We start from the raw sequence: 24,224 nt of genomic DNA, 5'->3' as shown, positions 1-24,224 counted from the left end.
TGTAACTCCAACTCTTGCCATTTTCGGCTATGTGTTATGATATTCCCTCCGTGGTCGGGTTTTGTCTTTCGTTTTGCATTTTGTTCATGTCATGCATTTCATATCATGTCATCATGTGCATTGCATTTGCATACGTGTTCGTCTCATGCATCCGAGCATTTTCCCCGTTGTCCGTTTTGCAATCCGGCGATCCCACCTCCTCCGGCGCGCCCCCTCTTGTTTTCTTTTCGTGAGCGGGTGTTGAACATTCTCGGAATGGACTGAGGCTTGTCAAGTGGCCTTGGTATACCACCGGTAGATCACCGGTCAAGTTTCGGTCCATTTGGAGGTCGTTTGGTACTCCAACGGTTAACCGGGCATCCACAAAGTCCATTTGTGTGTTGCAGCAAAACCCCTCTCTAAACAGCCCAAAACCCCTCTAAGTCACTTCCATGTTCTAGGTCGTTCGATCACGATCGTGTGGGCGAAAACCGCACCTCATGTGGACTCTCCTAGCTCCCTCTACCTATAAATACACCTCTCCCTACGAAATCTCGGGCAAAAACCACCCTACCCCTAGCCCCGCTCCCTCCGCGCCGCCGGACGTGTCCGCCCGGCGCCGGACGCACCAGCCGCAGCCAACCGGCGCTTGACACGTGTCGCCCGTACACCGGCGCCCGCCGCCGGCGCTACCGAAGCCCGCGAGCCCGGAGCCGGCCCGCAACGCCCGTCGCCCGAGCCCGCGCGCCCCGCCGCCGTCTCCCTCCCGCGCCTCCGCCGCCGTCGCCGTCGCCGCACCGCCGCCGCACCTCGCCCGCCTCGCCGCTGCACTCCGCCGCCGCTCGCCGCCGTCCCCGCCGCCTCGCCCGTCGCCGGCGCCTCCCTCCTGCGCCGCCCGCGGACCCGAGCGCCGCCTCCCTCCGGCCTCTCCCTCCTCTCCTCCTGCGTCGCCATCCACCGCCGGCGAGCTCGAGCTCGCGCCCCGGCCAGATCTGGATCGACAGCACCGAAGGTTGACTTTTCATCTCTCCCCGAAAATCTCCAAGTCCTGAGAATTCTACAGTACATGCTCATGTTCTCTGCATCATAACTCTCTGCATATAGCTCCGTTCCGCGTGTGTAATATATCGAAATGTTCGTCTCGTGATGCTCTTCATTTTGTTCCATTGCACCATGTTCATTCGAGTCCATCTTGATGCCCAAATCGCTGGTGCAAGAGTGCTAGTTGCTGTTATCTGTTGTTGCTTAGCAGAACTTGGTGATTTGTTATTTTTGTTGCATTTATTCTGTGCATCTTATGGGCATGAGCTCTACATGTGTTTTGTTGTATGCCATGCCATCTTTCCAGTGGTGTATGCCATGTATTTTTGTGATCTCTGTGGTGACTAGCACAAGAATGGAAACTAGGCTCCGTAATGTTTCTGATTTCAGGGACGGTAATTTCTCTAAGTCTGTGTGCTGTTATTTGTTGCCATGTAAACTTGATGCTACAGAGAGATCCATGCATATTTTGGAGATGTTCAGTAAGGATGTTTTGTAGATATTGTTGTAATTGATCCATTTCTTCCTTTGCTTGAAATTATGGAGTGCCATAGCATGACTCAATCTTGCTCTACTTTTGCTATAAAATATTTCTGGCAGATTGTTTACGTGTTATTCAATTTTGCGAAGCTTGTTGTAGTTGTTCCATACATTCTATGTACTTTATCTTGCCATGGATAGCTTAATAAACATGCCATCTTGCTGTAGGTATGCTTGTTTTGTCATGCATTGCTTTGTGATGAGTGCATGAAGCTCACCAAGATGCCTTCATATTATTGTTTCTACCATGCTCTGTTTTCTGCTAAGTCTGAGATCTGTTAACGAAACTTGCTATGTTTACATGGTTGCCATCATATCTTCTGGCCCTTTTTGGCTTATGGTCAGTAAGGGACTTTTGCCATATGTATTTAGTAGAACACTGCCATGCCTTGTTTTGCCATGTTAAGTTTCTGTAGCATGTTGATTTCGTGCTCTGAACATTGCTACCTGATGCTGTTTCTGCCATGCCCAGTGATTTCTCCAAGTCTGTGAACCTGTTATCTTTTGCACTTTTGCCATGCTTGTTTGAGTTTGTTATGTTGTGATCTAGCCGTAGCTCAGTGTTCATCTTTTGTCAACCATCTCCTGTAGATTACTTCCATATGCATTGTTGCTATGTTGGAGTGCTGTAGCATCGTTACTTGTTGCATTTTAAGTGCTATCAGGCTGTTAATCGCAGATTCGTGTCATTTTTGTTTTGCTTGCCATTTGCAAACCGTGCATCCGGTTTTGGTGATCTTTATATCGATTTCAACCAAAATCATCTCTTCTTTCCAGTGGCATGATTGGTTTTCCAAGTTACTGCATTGTTCATCATTTTCCTTTCGGAGCCCACATATGCATCGCATATCATATCTCGCATATCATACATGTTTTGCATCATGTTGCTTGTGCATTTCTCGTGATTGATTGTGGTTCCATTGCTTGTGTTCTTGTCTTGGGTAGAGCCGGGAGACGAGTTCGTGAACGAGGAACCTGTTGAGTACGCTTACGAGGATCAAGCTCTCGACAACTCTGAGAACCTTGCAGGCAAGATGACCATACCCTCGAAATCACTTCTATTTTTGCTTTGCTAGTTGTTCGCTCTATTGCCATGCTGCGCTACCTATAACTTGCCATATCATGCCTCCCATATTGCCATGTCAGCCTCTAACCATCCTTTCCTAGCAAACCGTTGTTTGGCTAAGTTACCGCTTTTGCTCAGCCCTTCTTATAGTGTTGCTAGTTGCAGGTGAAGTTGAAGTTTGTTCCATGTTGGAACATGAATATGTTGGGATATCACAATATCTCTTATTATATTAATGCATCTATATATTTGGTAAAGGGTGGAAGGCTCGGCCTTATGCCTGGTGTTTTGTTCCACTCTTGCCGCCCCTAGTTTCTGTCATACCGGTATGATGTTCCTTGAGTTTGCGTTCCTTACGCGGTTGGGTGATTTATGGGACCCCCTTGACAGTTCGCCTCGAATAAAACTCCTCCAGCAAGGCCCAACTTTGGTTTTACCATTTGCCACCTAAACCTTTTCCCCCGGGTTTTCGCGAGCCCGAGGGTCATCTTTATTTAAACCCCCGGGCCAGTGCTCCTCTGAGTATTGGTCCAACCTGTCAGTCGCCGGTGGCCACCAGGGGCAACTCTGGGCTCGCCTATCGAAAGCTTGGACAATCCGGTGTGCCCTGAGAACGAGATATGTGCAGCTCCTATCGGGATTTGTCGGCACATTCGGGTGGCTTTGCTGGTCTTGTTTTACCATTGTCGAAATGTCTTGTAAACCGGGATTCCGAGACTGATCGGGTCTTCCTGGGAGAAGGTTTATCCTTCGTTGACCGTGAGAGCTTATGATGGGCTAAGTTGGGACACCCCTGCAGGGTAATATCTTTCAAAAGCCATGCCCGCGGTTATGAGGCAGATGGGAATTTGTTAATGTCCGGTTGTAGAGAACTTGTCACTTGACCCAATTAAAATACATCAACTGTGTGTGTAGCCGTGATGGTCTCTTCTCGGCGGAGTCCGGGAAGTGAACACGGTTTGAGTTATGAATGACGTAAGTAGGAGTTCAGGATCACTTCTTGGTCATTACTAGTTGACGACCGTTCCGGTTCTTCTCTTCCCGCTCTCTTTTGCGTATGTTAGCCACCATATATGCTTAGTGCATGCTGCAGTTCCATCTCATTACACCATCCTTTCCTGTAAGCTTAAATAGTCTTGATCTCGCGGGTGTGAGATTGCTGAGTCCTCGTGACTCACATATTCTACCAAAACAGTTGCAGGTGCCGACGATGCCAGTGCAGATGATGGGATCGACCTCAAGTGGGAGTTCGATGAGGAACGTGGTCGTTACTATGTGTTTTTTCCTGATGGTCAGTAGTGGAGCCCAGTTGGGACGATCGGGGATCTAGCATTTGGGGTTATCTTATTTTCATTTGGATTTTGCCCGTAGTCGGTCTATGTGTGTATTTTGGATGATGTATGAATTATATTATGTATTGTGTGAAGTGGCGATTGTAAGCCAACTCTCGTTCCATTCTTGTTCATTACATGGGATTGTGTGAAGATGACCCTTCTTGCGACAAAACCACAATGCGGTTATGCCTCTAAGTCGTGCCTCGACACGTGGGAGATATAGCCGCATCGTGGGCGTTACAAGTTGGTACCAGAGCCATCCCCGACTTAGGAGCCCCCTGCTTGATCGAATCGCTGGCGTTGTTGAGTCTAGAGCAAAAATGTTTTGAGTCTTAGGATTATATATATTGGAGAGTAGGATTCTTTTTACTCCTCAGTCCCTTCGCCGCTCTGGTGAGGTCTCCTGACGTAGAAGTTTTGACTCTTCTCTCCTCAAATTTCACTAAAAAAATTTAGGATCACGCGGGTATCTTAGAATCGTTCCGATGGTTTTGTGACGAGAACATTGTTCTTGGTGCCTCCTGACATTTAGGGGTTGTGGAAGTGTCCCAGGGAGTTGAGCTCCGAGGTGTTGTCGTCACAATTTTATCGTTGCAGTTCTGGAATACCTGAGTTTCGCCGACATCGAAATCTCTTTTATGCAGTTGTTGGTGAGATCACCTCGACGCCACCCAGTACTGGGGCGGGAGTTCGGGAGTATTGCCATAACTCGTATAACGGATGTTTTTCGAAGGTTGAGGTAAACGATTTCCGAAGGTTTCTTGGTTATGTGTTGACGGATGGATACAGCTGGATCTAGGGATTGCTAGTTTGGGTGATATATTTTGTGTCCCCTGTATCCCCAACACCAGATTGCATAACCAGAAAGTTTCGGGAGTTTATAAGTGCGAATTCTACTAGCTCTTAGGATATCTTTCCGACAGACGCATGATATGAGATTGGGGTTCGATGTCTAGTGGTCCGCCTTTCCACGGTTGGTTTTACAGTGGTCTCGTAGTGTCTTAAAGAGTCTTTGGCTATGCCGACTCGGGGACGCTTCGTATGTCATGTGCACAACCTTGTACATGATGGTGCTGTACGATCGAGCCCGTGTGGGCCCCACCACGAAAACTTCGGACGAAATCTCTATCATATGTTTGTTCCGGCTTATTCTGCAAGCCAATACTTTGTTTTGTTTTGAATTATGGTATTCGAGTTGCTTCGAAGTCAAATGTTGATTCCATACCTTTTTTCTAAGTGGCTTCTCAACTAAATGGAAGTGTGATGATTTACTATGGAATTCATTCGTTCATCCTCGTTCGAATGTTTATTGTGAAGACTATATGTTGCAATTTCTATCCGTTGATTCTACTTGTCTATTTGTCTATCAAGATGCTAACGGATGTCACCCTCTTCAGGATGGCTCCGCTAACGCGTCAGAATCCGGATCGCAATGAAGGGAGTCAGGCAAACCCTCCGCCACCACCTCCGCCTCCGGAGGCATGGCAAGCTATCATGGCAGCCACCAACGCCAATGCTCAGATGATTCTGCAACTCTTGCAAGAATGCACCCAAGGGCAAGGCAATCAAGGAAATCAAGGTCAAGGCAACAATCAGTCTCACTTCGCTACCCTCAAACAGTTTCTCGCAAATCAGCCCAAGTCTTTCAGCTACTGTGCCGAGGCCACGGATGCCGATGATTGGCTCGTGGACATCAACAAGCATTTTGAATGTAGCAATGTCAGGCCTGAGGACTATGTCAAGTTTGCTTCTTTTTAGCTTAAGGACCAAGCTGCTGATTGGTATCAACAATACAAAGATTCCAGAGGAGGTCGTGTGATTACTTGGACTGACTTCTGTCGGGACTTCAAAGCGCACCACATTCCACACAGTGTTGTTGAGAGCAAGCGTGAGGAGTTCCGAAATCTCAAGCAAGGCAGCATGTCTGTGTATCAATTCAACATCCAGTTTCAGAAAGTTGCTCGCTTTGCTAAACAAGACGTTCCTGATGAAAAGAGCATGATCTATCACTTCATAGGTGGCCTTAGAGAGGATCTGCAGTTAGCTCTCGTTCTTGTTGAGCCTACTCAGTTTGATCAATTCTATAACATGGCACTGAAGCAAGAGGCTGCTCAGATCAAGTGTGAGGCTTCTAAGAAGAGAGTCAGGGACGCAGTTCAGTCTTCTTCTTCCTCACTTGTGGCAGCTAAGCAACAGAAGTTCTGGTTGCCTCCTCCTCCTCCGTTTCGTCAGCCTTACCAGCAGAAGAACAAAGGTGGCCATGGTTCTTCCCACTCTTCCAACTCTGGCTATCAAAACAAGTCTCAGAATCAAGCTCCAAAGTCCAATGCTCCTTATCACCGTCCACTCTCAGAGGTGACTTGCAACAGGTGTCAGCAGAAAGGTCACTATGCTAACAAGTGCTTCAACCAAAGGCGTCTTCCGCCTCCTCCTCCTGTCAGATCTTCCAGCAATGCAGTGGTCAAGCATAATTCCAAGTTTGCAAAGGTGAACATGATGAATGCACCTCAAGCGGAGGAATCTACTGATGTGATAATGGGTAATCTTCCAGTTAATGATATTCCTGCAAAAGTTCTTTTTGATACTGGTGCATCGTTTTCTTTCATATCAAGACCATTTGCATCCAAGCATGAGTTGGTTTTTCAAGGTTTGCCTAGACCGTTAGCAGTTGTCTCTCCGGGCAAATGCATGAACGCAAGCTACATGGTTCCGGATGTTTCCATCAAGATGGGGAACTATAAATTTCTGTCTTCTCCAGTTGTTCTTGGTGACTCGGATATTGATCTTATTCTCGGGATGGACTGGCTTTCTAAGCACAAGGCTCAACTTGATTGTGCTGCCAGGGAAATTCAATTGACACACTCTTCTGAGGATGTTATCATTTATGCCGCTCGTGATGAAACCATTCGGTTATTTTCTCTCAATGAGAAGGGCGAATTGAATGCCATCTCTCAAATTCCAGTCGTTTGTGAGTATCAAGATGTCTTTCCAGAAGAGCTTCCGGGTATGCCTCCTCACCGGCCAGTTGAGTTCGTTATCGATCTTGAGCCGGGCACTGAACCCGTTTGCAAGCGTCCATACAAGCTTGGACCCAAGGAGCTGAAGGAATTGAAGAAACAGCTCGATGAACAAGAGCGTCTGGGTTTGATCAGACCGAGTTCTTCTCCATGGGGTTGTGGTGTTCTTTTTGTCCAGAAGAAGGATGGCACGGACCGACTTTGTGTCGACTACCGTCCATTGAACAAGAAGACAATAAAGAACAAGTATCCACTTCCCAACATCAATGAGCTATTCGAGCAACTCAAAGGTGCTAAAGTATTCTCCAAGCTTGACCTTCGTATGGGTTATCATCAGATTCGCATTCGTGAAGAAGATATTCCCAAGACAGCATTCAGAACAAGCTTTGGTTCTTACGAATATACTGTCATGTCTTTCGGTCTTGTCAATGCTCCTCCAACATTCTCTCGGATGATGAATTTCATCTTCAACCCCTATACCAATGAATTCGTCCTGGTGTATCTCGATGATATATTGGTCTTCTCCAAGAATAAGAAGGATCATGCCAAACATTTGCGATTGGTGCTCGACAAGCTCAGAGAGTATCAATTCTATGCGAAGTTCTCCAAATGTGAGTTTTGGCTTGATGAAGTTCTTTACCTTGGTCACATCATCTCTGCCAAGGGCATCGCTGTTAACCCCGAGAAGGTGTCCGCAATTGTGAATTGGGAACCTCCTCAGAATGTCAAGCAGCTCCGCAGTTTTCTTGGTCTTGCAAGCTATTGCCGAAGATTCGTTGAGAATTTCTCTAAGATTGCAAAGCCTCTTTCTAACCTCCTCCAGAAGCATGTGAAGTATGTCTGGTCTCCTGAGTGTGACGTTGCTTTCAACACTCTCAAAGAGAAACTCGTCACAGCTCCTGTCTTAACTCCTCCTGACGAATCCAAGCCATTTGAAGTTTTCTGTGATGCTTCTCTCCAAGGTCTCGGTGCTGTGTTAATGCAAGAGAAGAAAGTGGTGGCCTATACCTCTCGTCAGTTGAAGCCCAATGAAAAGAACTACCCCACTCACGATCTTGAGTTGGCGGCAGTTGTCCATGCATTAATAACGTGGAGACATCTCTTGTTGGGAAGACAAGTGGACATTTTCACCGATCACAAGAGTCTCAAGTACATCTTCACTCAGCCCAACCTCAACCTCAGGCAGACTCGATGGGTCGAAATGATTCAAGAGTACAATCCGAGTATTGAATATACTCCAGGCAAGGCCAATGTCATTGCGGATGCTTTAAGCAGGAAGGCTTATTGCAACAGCTTAATTCTCAAGCCATTCCAACCGGATCTTTGTGAAGCTTTCCGCAAGTTGAATCTCCAAGTTGTTCCTCAAGGCTTTCTTGCCAACCTCATAGTCTCTCCTACTTTGGACGATCAAATTCGTGAGGCACAACTTCTTGATGCCATGGTGAAGAAGGTGAAACGTGGTATCGACAAGGGTCTTTCCAAATACAAGTGCTATCGCATTGATGACAGAGACACTTTATTCTTCGAGGACCGGATTGTGGTTCCTAAAGGTGATCTAAGGAAAGTCATTATGAACGAGGCGCACAATTCTCTTCTTTCCATTCATCCTGGAAGTACGAAGATGTACCATGACCTCAAGCTGTCGTATTGGTGGACTCGAATGAAGCGAGAAATCACCCAATTCGTGAATGAATGTGATGTCTGTCGAAGAGTGAAAGCAGAACACCAACGACCAGCTGGTCTCCTCCAACCTCTCGCTATCCCAGAATGGAAGTTTGATCATATCGAAATGGACTTCGTGACTGGTTTTCCAAAGTCCAAGCGCGGAAATGATGCTATCTTCGTTGTCATCGACAAGCTTTCTAAAGTGGCTCATTTCCTTCCAATCAAAGAATCCATCACAGCAGCTCAGTTGGCAGAGCTATACACCTCTAGAATTGTCTCCTTGCACGGCATTCCACAATTGATTTCTTCAGATCGTGGAAGCATCTTCACCTCTAAGTTCTGGGACTCCTTCCAGAAGACCATGGGCACAAACATTCGCTTTAGCACAGCTTTCCATCCTCAAACTAGTGGCCAAGTCGAGCGAGTCAATCAAATTCTTGAAGATATGCTCAGGGCTTGTGTCATTTACTTTGGCATGAAATGGGAAGATTGTCTTCCATATGCTGAATTCTCCTACAACAACAGCTTCCAAGCAAGTTCGGGCAAGGCCCCATTCGAGATCCTCTATGGCAGAAAGTGCCGTACTCCTCTCAATTGGTCAGAGACAGGTGAACGCCAACTTCTTGGCAATGACTTAATCACAGAAGCTGAAGAAATGTGTAAAGTCATTCGTGAAAATCTCAAAGCCGCGCAATCGCACCAGAAGAGTTACTATGATAGTAAGCACCGTGATGTGGCTTTCAATATCGGAGACCATGTCTACCTCCGCGTCTCTCCAATGAAAGGCACTCGTCGCTTCGGTATCAAAGGGAAGCTTGCCCCTAGATACGTGGGTCCTTTGAAGATCATTGGCAAAAGAGGCGACCTCGCCTATCAGCTTGAGCTTCCTTCCAACTTCGCGAACGTGCACGATGTGTTCCACGTGTCACAGCTCCGCAAGTGCTTCAAGGCTCCTGAGCGCACCATCAACTTCGAAGAGATTGACCTCCAAGAAGATCTGTCTTATCATGAGCACCCCGTTGCTATTCTTGAAGAAACTGAGCGCAAGACTCGCAACAAGTCAATCAAATTCCTGAAAGTGAAGTGGTCGCACCATTCCGACCAAGAAGCCACCTGGGAACGCGAGGACCATCTCCGTTCCGAATATCCGGAGTTCTTTCAGTCCTAGATCTCGGGACGAGATCCTCTCGTAGTGGTGGAGTGTTGTAACACCACGGATGTAACTTGCCATATTTGTAACTCCAACTCTTGCCATTTTCGGCTATGTGTTATGATATTCCCTCCATGGTCGGGTTTTGTCTTTCGTTTTGCATTTTGTTCATGTCATGCATTTCATATCATGTCATCATGTGCATTGCATTTGCATACGTGTTCGTCTCATGCATCCGAGCATTTTCCCCGTTGTCCGTTTTGCAATCCGGCGCTCCCACCTCCTCCGGCGCACCCCCTCTTGTTTTGTTTTCGTGAGCGGGTGTTGAACATTCTCGGAATGGACTGAGGCTTGTCAACTGGCCTTGGTATACCACCGGTAGATCACCGGTCAATTTTCGCTCCATTTGGAGGTCGTTTGGTACTCCAACGGTTAACCGGGCATCTGCAAAGTCCATTTGTGTGTTGCAGCAAAACCCCTCTCTAAACAGCCCAAAACCCCTCTAGGTCACTTCCATGCTCTAGGTCGTTCGATCACGATCGTGTGGGCGAAAACCGCACCTCATGTGGACTCTCCTAGCTCCCTCTACCTATAAATACACCTCTCCCTACGAAATCTCGGGCAAAAACCACCCTAACCCTAGCCCCGCTCCCTCCCCGCCGCCGGACGTGTCCGCCCGGCGCCGGACGCACCAGCCGCAGCCAACCGGCGCTTGACACGTGTCGCCCGTACACCGGCGCCCGCCGCCGGCGCTACCGAAGCCCGCGAGCCCGGAGCCGGCCCGCAACGCCCATCGCCCGAGCCCGCGCGCCCCGCCGCCGTCTCCCTCCCGCGCCTCCGCCGCCATCTCCCTCCCGCGCCTCCGCCGCCGTCGCCGTCGCCGCACCGCCGCCGCACCTCGCCCGCCTCGCCGCTGCACTCCGCCGCCGCTCGCCGCCGTCCCCGCCGCCTCGCCCGTCGCCGGCGCCTCCCTCCTGCGCCGCCCGCAGACCCGAGCGCCGCCTCCCTCCGGCCTCTCCCTCCTCTCCTCCTGCGTCGCCATCCACCGCCGGCGAGCTCGAGCTCGCGCCCCGGCCAGATCTGGATCGACAGCACCGAAGGTTGACTTTTCATCTCTCCCCGAAAATCTCCAAGTCCTGAGAATTCTACAGTACATGCTCATGTTCTCTGCATCATAACTCTCTGCATATAGCTCCGTTCCGCGTGTGTAATATATCGAAATGTTCGTCTCGTGATGCTCTTCATTTTGTTCCATTGCACCATGTTCATTCGAGTCCATCTTGATGCCCAAATCGCTGGTGCAAGAGTGCTAGTTGCTGTTATCTGTTGTTGCTTAGCAGAACTTGGTGATTTGTTATTTTTGTTGCATTTATTCTGTGCATCTTATGGGCATGAGCTCTACATGTGTTTTAGTGGAGAGGATCCTATTGGGTGGTTAATAGCTTGTGAAAAATTCTTTGACATGTCTGGAACACCCTATGAGCAGTGGGTGAATCTAGCTACAGGGCATTTGCAGCGTAGAGCATCAAACTGGCTAAAGAACATATGTGTCCCCTGGCAAATGGTCACATGGCAACAGTTTTGTCAAATGATAGCTGACAGATTTTCAGAGGCTAGTGTTCATGAAGCTGTAGAATTGTTGAAAAATATACAACAAACAAACACTGTGGCTCAGTACATTGACAACTTTGAACAGTGTGTGGCTTTAGTCAAAAGAGATCATCCTTGTCTCTAGGAGAATTTCTTATTAAGCTGTTTCATTGGAGGTTTGAGAAGTGATATCAAACATGAAGTATGTGGACAAAAGCCTACTGGAATAATTGAAGCATATTGGTATGCAAAAGTCTATGAAAAAGCAGCAGCTGCCAGAAAAATTCAAAATCCCCCAATGTACAGAAACAGGAACTATTCAGCTCCTTACAAGCAACCAGCAAATTCCTTACAAGTGCAAGTTCCAAATCAGGAAAAGTACACTGTTCCTTTTCCCAAAGATGCTAGAGCCTGTTGGTACTATAGGGAACCATGGCTGTAACACCCCGGATGTAACTTGCCATATTTGTAACTCCAACTCTTGCCATTTTCGGCTATGTGTTATGATATTCCCTCCGTGGTCGGGTTTTGTCTTTCGTTTTGCATTTTGTTCATGTCATGCATTTCATATCATGTCATCATGTGCATTGCATTTGCATACGTGTTCGTCTCATGCATCCGAGCATTTTCCCCGTTGTCCGTTTTGCAATCCGGCGATCCCACCTCCTCCGGCGCGCCCCCTCTTGTTTTCTTTTCGTGAGCGGGTGTTGAACATTCTCGGAATGGACTGAGGCTTGTCAAGTGGCCTTGGTATACCACCGGTAGATCACCGGTCAAGTTTCGGTCCATTTGGAGGTCGTTTGGTACTCCAACGGTTAACCGGGCATCCACAAAGTCCATTTGTGTGTTGCAGCAAAACCCCTCTCTAAACAGCCCAAAACCCCTCTAAGTCACTTCCATGTTCTAGGTCGTTCGATCACGATCGTGTGGGCGAAAACCGCACCTCATGTGGACTCTCCTAGCTCCCTCTACCTATAAATACACCTCTCCCTACGAAATCTCGGGCAAAAACCACCCTACCCCTAGCCCCGCTCCCTCCGCGCCGCCGGACGTGTCCGCCCGGCGCCGGACGCACCAGCCGCAGCCAACCGGCGCTTGACACGTGTCGCCCGTACACCGGCGCCCGCCGCCGGCGCTACCGAAGCCCGCGAGCCCGGAGCCGGCCCGCAACGCCCGTCGCCCGAGCCCGCGCGCCCCGCCGCCGTCTCCCTCCCGCGCCTCCGCCGCCGTCGCCGTCGCCGCACCGCCGCCGCACCTCGCCCGCCTCGCCGCTGCACTCCGCCGCCGCTCGCCGCCGTCCCCGCCGCCTCGCCCGTCGCCGGCGCCTCCCTCCTGCGCCGCCCGCGGACCCGAGCGCCGCCTCCCTCCGGCCTCTCCCTCCTCTCCTCCTGCGTCGCCATCCACCGCCGGCGAGCTCGAGCTCGCGCCCCGGCCAGATCTGGATCGACAGCACCGAAGGTTGACTTTTCATCTCTCCCCGAAAATCTCCAAGTCCTGAGAATTCTACAGTACATGCTCATGTTCTCTGCATCATAACTCTCTGCATATAGCTCCGTTCCGCGTGTGTAATATATCGAAATGTTCGTCTCGTGATGCTCTTCATTTTGTTCCATTGCACCATGTTCATTCGAGTCCATCTTGATGCCCAAATCGCTGGTGCAAGAGTGCTAGTTGCTGTTATCTGTTGTTGCTTAGCAGAACTTGGTGATTTGTTATTTTTGTTGCATTTATTCTGTGCATCTTATGGGCATGAGCTCTACATGTGTTTTGTTGTATGTCATGCCATCTTTCCAGTGGTGTATGCCATGTATTTTTGTGATCTCTGTGGTGACTAGCACAAGAATGGAAACTAGGCTCCGTAATGTTTCTGATTTCAGGGACGGTAATTTCTCTAAGTCTGTGTGCTGTTATTTGTTGCCATGTAAACTTGATGCTACAGAGAGATCCATGCATATTTTGGAGATGTTCAGTAAGGATGTTTTGTAGATATTGTTGTAATTGATCCATTTCTTCCTTTTCTTGAAATTATGGAGTGCCATAGCATGACTCAATCTTGCTCTACTTTTGCTATAAAATATTTCTGGCAGATTGTTTACGTGTTATTCAATTTTGCGAAGCTTGTTGTAGTTGTTCCATACATTCTATGTACTTTATCTTGCCATGGATAGCTTAATAAACATGCCATCTTGCTGTAGGTATGCTTGTTTTGTCATGCATTGCTTTGTGATGAGTGCATGAAGCTCACCAAGATGCCTTCATATTATTGTTTCTACCATGCTCTGTTTTCTGCTAAGTCTGAGATCTGTTAACGAAACTTGCTATGTTTACATGGTTGCCATCATATCTTCTGGCCTTTTTTGGCTTATGGTCAGTAAGGGACTTTTGCCATATGTATTTAGTAGAACACTGCCATGCCTTGTTTTGCCATGTTAAGTTTCTGTAGCATGTTGATTTCGTGCTCTGAACATTGCTACCTGATGCTGTTTCTGCCATGCCCAGTGATTTCTCCAAGTCTGTGAACCTGTTATCTTTTGCACTTTTGCCATGCTTGTTTGAGTTTGTTATGTTGTGATCTAGCCGTAGCTCAGTGTTCATCTTTTGTCAACCATCTCCTGTAGATTACTGCCATATGCATTGTTGCTATGTTGGAGTGCTGTAGCATTGTTACTTGTTGCATTTTAAGTGCTATCAGGCTGTTAATCGCAGATTCGTGTCATTTTTGTTTTGCTTGCCATTTGCAAACCGTGCATCCGTTTTTGGTGATCTTTATATCGATTTCAACCGAAATCATCTCTTCTTTCCAGTGGCATGATTGGTTTTCCAAGTTACTGCATTGTTCATCATTTTCCTTTCGGAGCCCACATATGCATCGCATATCATATCTCGCATATCATACATGTTTTGCATCATGTTGCTTGTGCATTTCTCGTGATTGATTGTGGTTCCATTGCTTGTGTTCTTGTCTTGGGTAGAGCCGGGAGACGAGTTCGTGAACGAGGAACCTGTTGAGTACGCTTACGAGGATCAAGCTCTCGACAACTCTGAGAACCTTGCAGGCAAGATGACCATACCCTCGAAATCACTTCTATTTTTGTTTTGCTAGTTGTTCGCTCTATTGCCATGCTGCGCTACCTATAACTTGCCATATCATGCCTCCCATATTGCCATGTCAGCCTCTAACCATCCTTTCCTAGCAAACCGTTGTTTGGCTAAGTTACCGCTTTTGCTCAGCCCTTCTTATAGCGTTGCTAGTTGCAGGTGAAGTTGAAGTTTGTTCCATGTTGGAACATGAATATGTTGGGATATCACAATATCTCTTATTATATTAATGCATCTATATATTTGGTAAAGGGTGGAAGGCTCGGCCTTATGCCTGGTGTTTTGTTCCACTCTTGCCGCCCCTAGTTTCTGTCATACCGGTATGATGTTCCTTGAGTTTGCGTTCCTTACGCGGTTGGGTGATTTATGGGACCCCCTTGACAGTTCGCCTCGAATAAAACTCCTCCAGCAAGGCCCAACTTTGGTTTTACCATTTGCCACCTAAACCTTTTCCCCCGGGTTTTCGCGAGCCCGAGGGTCATCTTTATTTAAACCCCCGGGCCAGTGCTCCTCTGAGTATTGGTCCAACCTGTCAGTCGCCGGTGGCCACCAGGGGCAACTCTGGGCTCGCCTATCGAAAGCTTGGACAATCCGGTGTGCCCTGAGAACGAGATATGTGCAGCTCCTATCGGGATTTGTCGGCACATTCGGGTGGCTTTGCTGATCTTGTTTTACCATTGTCGAAATGTCTTGTAAACCGGGATTCTGAGACTGATCGGGTCTTCCTGGGAGAAGGTTTATCCTTCGTTGACCGTGAGAGCTTATGATGGGCTAAGTTGGGACACCCCTGCAGGGTAATATCTTTCAAAAGCCATGCCCGCGGTTATGAGGCAGATGGGAATTTGTTAATGTCCGGTTGTAGAGAACTTGTCACTTGACCCAATTAAAATACATCAACTGTGTGTGTAGCCGTGATGGTCTCTTCTCGGCGGAGTCCGGGAAGTGAACACGGTTTGAGTTATGAATGACGTAAGTAGGAGTTCAGGATCACTTCTTGGTCATTACTAGTTGACGACCGTTCCGTTGCTTCTCTTCCCGCTCTCTTTTGCGTATGTTAGCCACCATATATGCTTAGTGCATGCTGCAGTTCCATCTCATTACACCATCCTTTCCTGTAAGCTTAAATAGTCTTGATCTCGCGGGTGTGAGATTGCTGAGGCCTCGTGACTCACAGATTCTACCAAAACAGTTGCAGGTGCCGACGATGCCAGTGCAGATGATGGGATCGATCTCAAGTGGGAGTTCGATGAGGAACGTGGTCGTTATTATGTGTCTTTTCCTGATGATCAGTAGTGGAGCCCAGTTGTGACGATCGGGGATCTATCATTTGGGGTTATCTTATTTTCATTTGGATTTTGACCGTAGTCGGTCTATGTGTGTATTTTGGATGATATATGAATTATATTGTGTATTGTGTGAAGTGGCGATTGTAAGCCAACTCTCGTTATCCCATTCTTGTTCATTACATGGGATTGTGTGAAGATGACCCTTCTTGCGACAAAACCACAATGTGGTTATGCCTCTAAGTCGTGCCTCGACACGTGGGAGATATAGCCGCATCGTGGGCGTTACAATGGCCAAGACAACACAAATGCAAAATTGGCAAAACATTGCACATTTTGCAAGAGATAGATGATGATGAGGACAGTGACAATGCAGAAGACAGTGCTGGTATGGATCAAGTGTATCATACAGCTCCCAACACTCCAGATAAGGAAAAAAGCAGTGATCCTACTGTAGAGAAACCTGCACAAGCAATGCACATATCTGCTAATGCAGTAGAAGGAACCCCAGGCCCTAATACTTTCTCCTTGATCATAGAAATTGCAGGAAGAAAGGCCACAGCCTTGTTTGACAGTGGATCTTCAGATACATTTATTAGCACTGAATTTGCTATTAAAAGTAACTGCCACCAAGTGCCTATACAGCCCAGGAAAGTAACAATAGCTGGAGGAGGCAAACTCATATCCCTATCTAAAGTTCCTCAGATGGACTTTCAAATCCAAGGCCAAACCTTCTGTAGCAGTTTCAAAGTGCTGGATCTCCAATCTTATGATATCATATTGGGTGCTGACTGGATATATCAATACAGTCCCATTTGTTTGGACCTGGTAGAGAGAATTCTGATTGTGACCAAACAAGGACAACCTATCACATTATTTGATCACACCATTCCTAAGAAGAAATGCATCATATCAGCAGCTAGAATGGAAAAACTACTCACAAAAGGGGTAATGGGATATATTTTGCAAATTCAGGAAGTGGCAACTGACAACAACAAGCAACAGATACCACCACCACCAGCCCTCCAACCTTTGCTACAGAAATTTGCTGACATTTTTGCAGAGTCAGACAAACTACCTCCACAAAGAGCTTGTGATCACAGGATTGTCTTACAAGAAGGAGCAAAACCACCAAATTTAAGACCTTACAGAGTGCCTCATTATCAGAAAGCAGCCATGGAAGAGATTATTAAACAGTTGATTAAAAAGGGAGAAATTCAGGAAAGTTTTAGCCCTTTTTCTTCACCTGCAATCATGGTCAGAAAGAAAGATGGGGGATGGAGACTGTGTGTGGATTACAGGGAGCTTAATGCAATCACCATCAAAAATAAATTCCCTATGCCAATTATTGAAGATCTCTTGGATGAATTACATGGAGCAAAAGTGTTTTCTAAGTTGGATCTTAGGTCTGGATATCACCAGATCAGAATGGCTGTTGAGGATATTCCGAAAACTGCATTCAGAACTCATATGGGTCACTATGAGTCTAAAGTAGTTCCTTTTGGACTATCTTGTGGACCAGGAACATTTCAGGGCCTCATGAACACTGTCTGTGAGGAAGTCAATAAACCTGAAAAGGAGAAATTCATTCTAGTGTTTTTTGATGACATGCTGGTGTTCAGCAAATCACTAGAACAACACTATTTGCACTTGGAGAGAACTTTTGAACTTATAAGAAAGCATGAACTTTATGTCAAGCTGTCCAAGTGTACATTTGCAACAAATCAAGTGTCTTACTTGGGTCACATAATTTCAGACAAGGGAGTAGCCATTGACCCAGGGAAGATCCAGTCATTAGTGGAATGGCCAGAACCTAAGAATATTAAACAGCTCAGAGGATTTCTTGGTCTGACTAGGTACTACAGAAGATTTGTGAAAAATTATGGACAAATGTGTAGGCCACTACATGATATGTTGAGAAAAGATGCATTTCAGTGGGGACCTGGGCAAAGCAAAGCATTTCAAGCATTGAAAACCACTATGACCAGTTGCCCTGTTTTGGCCCTACCAGATTTCACTCTGCCTTTCACAATAGAGGCTGATGCTTGTGCAACAGGTATTGGAGCAGTTTTAATGCAACAAGGCAAACCACTTGCTTTCTTGAGTAAAAGCTTAGGACCAAGGTCTGGTGCCCCGTCAATCTATGAGAAGGAGGCAATGTCCATTTTGGAAGCACTGAAAAAGTGGAGACACTATGTGTGGGGACATCCTTTGATCATAAAAACAGACCAGCAGTCTTTAAAGTACATGACTACTCAGAGATTAACTAAAGGAGTCCAACACAAACTGCTACTTAAACTTCTGGAGTATGACTATACCATTGAGTATAAAAAAGGGAAAGAAAATAAAGTGGCAGATGCACTTTCCAGAAGGGACAGTGTACAAAACATGCAGTGCAACAATATCACTGTAGTGATTCCTGCTTGGACTGAAGATGTGAAGAAAAGTTACCAAGCAGATCAGGACACTGACAAACTTTTAAAGAAAGTGGCTGCAGATGTGGAGGAAAATCCAAAGTTTACTACTCACAATGGACTGTTAAAATACAAAAACAGAATCTATGTGGGAGCAACCACTAACTTCAGACAGGAGCTGTTGCACACTTTTCACTCATCAGCAATAGGGGGCCACTCAGGAATTAAAGCCACTTATTATAGAATCAAGAAAGTCTTTTACTGGCCAAACATGAAGAAAGATATTGAAGTGTTTGTCAGTCAATGTCCTGTGTGTCAACTCAACAAGGTGGAACACATTTACCCTCCTGGACTACTGCAACCACTACATGTTCCTGACATGGCTTGGTCACACATCACAATGGACTTCATTACAGCTCTACCAAATTCTCAGGGCAAGGAAGTTATTCTAGTGGTGGTGGACAGATTAACCAAATATTCACATTTCATTCCATTGGCTCATCCCTACACAGTGATGACAGTATTTGAAGCCCTCATGGATAATGTGATTAAGTTGCATGGCCTGCCTATCTGTATTGTGTCTGACAGAGACTCAATCTTCACCAGTGCTTTATATCAGGAGTTGTTTCAAGCTTTTGGAGTTCAGATCAGATTTAGCACTACTTCTCACCCACAAACAGATGGACAGACCGAAAGGGTAAATCAATGCTTAGAAGCTTATCTAAGAGGAATGGTTTTTCATGAGCCCAAGAAGTGGATGAAGTGGCTACCATTGGCAGAGCTATGGTATAACACCAGTTACCATTCTTCACTGAAATGCACACCATTCCTGGCACTTTATGGATACAAACCACCTCAGATTGGAGAATTTGCTGTCACACAGCCACTGTCTCCAGAGGCAGCTCTAACAGTATCTGAAAGAGAGCACATGATGCAAAGATTGAAAGCAAACCTGGAGCATGCACAAAGCAGAATCAAGCACTTTGCTGACCAAAAGAGAACAGAGAGACAGTTGGAAGTAGGTGATTTGGTATTTCTCAAAATACAACCCTACAGACAAAATGCTTTTGGTTTGAGAGGATCTCTGAAGCTAAGTTCAAAATTTTATGGCCCTTACAAAATCCTGGAACGAATTGGGGAAGTTTCTTACAAGCTACAGTTACCAGAGGGAACAAATATACATCATGTGTTTCACATTAGCCAACTGAAAAAACACATTGGTCACCGGGTTGTACCACTGCCCCATGTGCCACTAGTCACACCAGAAGGGTATGTTAAGACAATTCCTGTTGCAGTGTTAGACCGCAGAGTGATACAAAGGAACAAGACACCAGTCGGCCAATGCTTGGTCCAATGGGAGAGTTTGGCTCCAGATGATGCAACGTGGGAAGACGCAGCGTTCCTCAACAAGACATTCCCTGGCCACAAGCTTTTTCGCCTCGAGGACAAGGTGATTGTCATGGCAGCGGCATTGTCAGGACCTGCACTGCGCAACTACTGAAGAAGAGAAGAAGGAACAACAGAAGATTCAAATAACGAACGGTCAAGATGCGAGGATACCGGTTCAGAGCAGATCAACGACTCAGATGTGGTCTTCGCCGTTTCATCTGTTTAATGCAATTACTGTAAACTAACCGTTACTACAGTTTGTCACCGCGGTTGAACTGATCAGGTTATAAGTCCGGCTCCGAGGCTTGGTCGGGCATGTATGGAATATTCGCTATCTCATAGAAGTAGGTAGAACCCTAGCTATCGTACGGAAGACGGGGTATCTTCTCTCGCAATCCTCCCTTGTATCCACTTTTCCCCATATAATTGCATCAATCTGGAGAGAATTCAGCGAGTCCTTGATTTCTGAGTAATCCGGGCCTTACAGGTTTTGGGTGGTCTTCAACACGCTGTTTCCCAGTCGAAGCTCTCTTCTTCCGACTATCCTAGATAGGGGCAAGAATATGTTGAGAGATAAGAATAAATGCTAGTAGTAAATAGGACAAAATCGTAGTTAATCCAACAAGTTTCTTGGCAGAATTTCTGATCACAAAAAGGTAAAATTCATGTTGTGTGATTACAGCGGCAATACACATAGGAGTGACTCCATTCTGAAGCATCTGCCCAATACGGGGGCAAGATGTGAAGTTACATCAATATACTTGCAAACATAAGACAGAGCACAGACTTTATATCTTTGCTATCGGCTAGAGCTTCAGCTCCGATCCCTAAGTTAATATTCACATCTTCTCAGTAATAATGCAGTTATGCCCAACTTCTGGTCACACAAGGATCATGGACTGATTACAGGTCACGATTACAACATGAGCACAAGAGCAAGCACACACATGCCAAAAGACAGAATATGCGTTGACTGAATAACCTGCACGGAAGGCATTAGCACTACATTAATGTCCCTAAAATCTACACACCAAAAATGTAGCAAAAATCCTGACAATTACTCCCTCTGTCCCATAATATAAGAGCGTTTTTTACACTAGTGTAGTGTAAAAAACACTCTTATATTATGGGACGGAGGGAGTAGAATATATTGCAAAACAGAATGCCAAAGACAGTTCAGTATATATTACCAATGCAACTCAGTTATCAACAAAATGAGCTAACTAATTTAACTGGGCAAAAATGGATTCGATTGTGGTAACCAGTTACTCCCTCCGTTCCAAATTACTCGTCGTGGTTTTGGAACGGAGGGAGTAAAACACAAGGTAACAGTGTCTCACGTGCTTGAGGCTGGTGCGGGGTAGGTTGGACCTAGCGAAGGACTGGATCCATCGGTGCGATTTATGCGGCCATATCTATCTGCAAGGGAGAACGGCGAGATGGTCATCGAAGAAGCATTAGAGCAACAAAAGTCCTCGTGAACCTTTGGTTCTGTGGAGGGCAGGTAAAAGTAAAATTTTGTTCCAAAATTATTTGATAACAAGTTAAGTTCGAATGTGAAATTTGAGATTACAACAGTACAAAAAATAACTATGAAATGTTGAGGATCATCTCCCTTCAGAAATGTCATCAATTAATCACAAATTACCTGAAGGCCTTATCTCTGCTGTAAAGAGATGATTGTAGGGGCACTTATACAAAGACAATGTCTTCTCCTCAAAGTGCACGGCCAACGCGGAATCCGCTGCCTTCAGTCTGTCCTAATTTTGCCATGCACCCCATGTCTGATTATCCACAAGAGCTTTGACAAACAACGAATCAGCTGGACCATGAAACAGAAGGACAATAAATTTACGAGGAAGGTAATTTTTTGTTATTGGCAAAACATTTGATAATTGATTAAACCAACACCAACCACTACTATGTACTACCTATGTATTGTGGAAAAAAATGTGCACATCATTTTACCTTTAAGGCTGCTGTAATCTGCTCTAATCTGCTATACACTCTGATAGTTTCGAATATAGTTCAGTAGGCATAAGCCCGCTGTAGTTCCCTGTCAAGAAAACAAGTGTGTTGGCAATGGAATCTTATCAAAACTGTAAAGTAAAACACACACCACTGAAGAAATCTATATTTAAGAAAGAAAAAATAGTACCTTAGTCAATACAGCTATCACTGAAAAGTAGTTCCCAAGTATAAGTGATGGCCAGGACTCATTTATTTACAACGGGCCATCATATTGACAAGTAGCGGAAAATATAAATCAATCTTTTTCCTCCTCACTCTGGCAATTATTCAGATTTCTTTCAGAATTAATGATCACAGCAGATTTCTTTCAGAATTAATGATCACAGGAGATCACAGAAGAAGAAAAACATGTGTGCATCCTTTCGGTAATATACATGAAAGGCAAAAGTTCAGAATGATACAATTTTATATTTTATTTACCTAGTAAGAAAATGGAGTTCCCATATTTTGCTGGATGAAATCTGAAGTAGTCCCTCCATATCAGCTCAAATAATACCCTGAAACCATTGCCATGTCAGGAATAGCAGTCCAGTATGAATTAGAGCGTTCTGTATACAAGGCTTGAAACATGGAATTGAGCTTAGTCTTTCCGTTTTAGTATAAGATGATTGTCTTCCTAAAAAACACAATTTAGCACACTTCACAATAACACCTCCTATGTCCTCTCAGGTTTCTCTAGCTCCACATCAACCCAGTTAACATACTTGCCTACATAGAAGCATGGCGATATTTCATATTAAAGCTAATTAAAAGAAGAGAGCAAAATTCACGACAATATCACACTACCACCTGCCATTTTTCGGTAAGACGCCATCAGTCAAAGCATCCAGATCGGAGTCCTTCTCTCCATCATAACTAATTCTAAAAATTAGCATAAGTCTAAAAGCTTTCGAGGTGGTATGTTAAAAAAGAGGGAGAGAGAGAACAAGGTAATAGACAAAGAACAGTTGCACCCATTGACTGGTTTTACCTGTAGTCAAATTTAGGGAAAATATAATGAAGAGCATTCACTACTAAATCCACGGTGGCGATATCTATTACAGAAGTATCCACCAAGTGATCGTGTTGAACCAGTAAGCCAAAACAGGGGTCAAAAAAGTGAAAGACAGACAACATGCTGGTGAACTCTTCTGTCATAATTGAAGAGTTCAAACTTAACATAAGTGAACGAATGAACTGCAGTCTTTTCTTATATAATAACAACAATCTTGACAGCAACTTTTTCCCCATCATGTGTTGTGGACACATGGACTTGCACAAGAAAAGCACTTGCAAGCGGGACAAGGAAGAATTATGCAAAAACCTACACCACCGGGAATAGGGGAAAGCCAAATTTTATGTCAGAGTTTCTTCTAAGCTAAAAACAAGCTGAGCATAAATCCAGGTTCTGATTCAAGGTGAATACTCTGTTGGCCAACAACTGAACTAAGCACACTCAGTCTGATTGTTTGGTTTTGCTAATCAATACAACAACCGAGTTACTTCAGCAGGGTGTAAGACAATGCCGTGATGCAATGAAGGAACTAACAGTTTGTGGCAATTCTCCATTATCTTTCTTGATGACTCCGCGGACGACCTCTTGAGCATCGGCGCCCTCATCGTCTGCACATACACCTGTGGTAGTACAAGCAAACAAGCAGCTGTTCCTCAGCCACAAAATTATGCAATCTTACCACAGATGAATCCAAAGTGAATTCAGGCGTATCCTCACAGAGTTAGGAATTCCTTTCCGTACCAGTTGTGCGATGTGCTGGCCGAGCTTGATGTAGATGTTGCCGTTGCGAAAGCAGAGCTCCTGGAGTCGGTTGGCGGAGTGGCCGCCCTGCGTGCACCCACTTTGTAGGAAGGGAGGAGACATGCAATCGGAGAGGCGAGGGATGCGGGCGCCGCCGGGCCGCTGGATCGTGCGCGGCCGCGTTCGCCGGATCCCACCCCGCGTGCGCCCACTTCGTGGTTAGGGAGGCGACGTGCGACCAGAGAGGCGAGGGATGTGGGCGCCGGCGGGCCTCTGGATCGCGCGCAACCGCGTTCGCCGGAGCCCGCACCGCGTGCGCCCACTTTGTGGTTAGGGAGGAGACCGGTGTGGCCGGAGAGGAGGGGGAGCGGGCATCCTTCGCCGGTGGCCGCCCACGCTCGAGGTAGGGGTAGCGGCGGTGGGGAACCCTAGGCAGAAGATCGAGAGGCGGCGGCGAAGGGATGGAGCGGCGGTGGCGGCGAATGAGGGCGGCGGCGAAGGGATGGAGCGGCGGCGGCGGCGAACAAGGGCGGCGGCGAAGGGATGGAGCGGCGGCGGCGGCGAACGAGGGCGGCGGCGAAGGGATGGAGCGGCGGTGGCGGCGGATGAGGGCACAGAGTCGTGCGTGAGAGTGGTTCTCGCTCGAGGGGGGAGGCCTCGCTAGTACGTGCGTGCGATTGGTTTGGGGTTTTTTTCGCTGGTTAATTTTCGTAGGTTTTTTTTTAGATTTTTTTCGTTCGCTTTTTTTGGGTGCGACGGGAGGATAGCAACTGGACTGCGTGGGGGATCGGTACAAGGTTTTTTCGGTTCGTGACGACTCAGTGTGAGGTGCAAGGAGGTACCAAAAAAACCATGAGAAGTGGGAGGTGGGAGGGAGGACAAAAATAAACC

At 46.4% G+C, this 24,224-nt stretch overlaps 1 protein-coding gene across 6 annotated transcripts; it reads right to left on the bottom strand.

Annotated features, from left to right (window-relative positions):
- Window positions 1-20,180: 20,180 nt before the first annotated feature.
- Window positions 20,181-24,006, bottom strand: LOC109734733 (putative ABC1 protein At2g40090). 6 transcript variants are annotated; one of them, XR_012205175.1, is made up of 8 exons: window positions 22,388-22,676; window positions 22,251-22,306; window positions 22,019-22,095; window positions 21,726-21,854; window positions 21,536-21,623; window positions 21,216-21,389; window positions 20,908-20,986; window positions 20,181-20,549 (listed from the first exon to the last, which is right to left on the bottom strand). XR_012205175.1 is itself a non-coding variant. In XM_073510686.1 (8 exons), the coding sequence occupies exons 1-4, from the start codon at window positions 23,454-23,456 to the stop codon at window positions 21,850-21,852; spliced, it is 291 nt and encodes a 96-aa protein (XP_073366787.1). In that variant the 5' UTR covers window positions 23,457-24,006; the 3' UTR covers window positions 20,181-20,549; window positions 20,908-20,986; window positions 21,216-21,389; window positions 21,536-21,623; window positions 21,726-21,849. The 6 variants fall into 6 exon arrangements, 5 of the variants coding, with proteins under 5 accessions (XP_073366787.1, XP_073366788.1, XP_040260122.1 ...); XM_073510686.1 differs by lacking the exons at window positions 22,251-22,306; window positions 22,388-22,676 and adding exons at window positions 23,127-23,212; window positions 23,334-24,006; XM_073510687.1 differs by lacking the exons at window positions 22,251-22,306; window positions 22,388-22,676 and adding exons at window positions 23,127-23,212; window positions 23,334-24,006 and having other exon boundaries at window positions 21,216-21,368.
- Window positions 24,007-24,224: the final 218 nt, after the last annotated feature.

This window comes from Aegilops tauschii, chromosome 3, assembly GCF_002575655.3.
Source record: "Aegilops tauschii subsp. strangulata cultivar AL8/78 chromosome 3, Aet v6.0, whole genome shotgun sequence".
Lineage (NCBI taxonomy): Eukaryota > Viridiplantae > Streptophyta > Magnoliopsida > Poales > Poaceae > Aegilops > Aegilops tauschii.
Note: the sequence above shows the minus strand (reverse complement) of the source record. Positions and strands in the feature narration are given on the sequence as shown.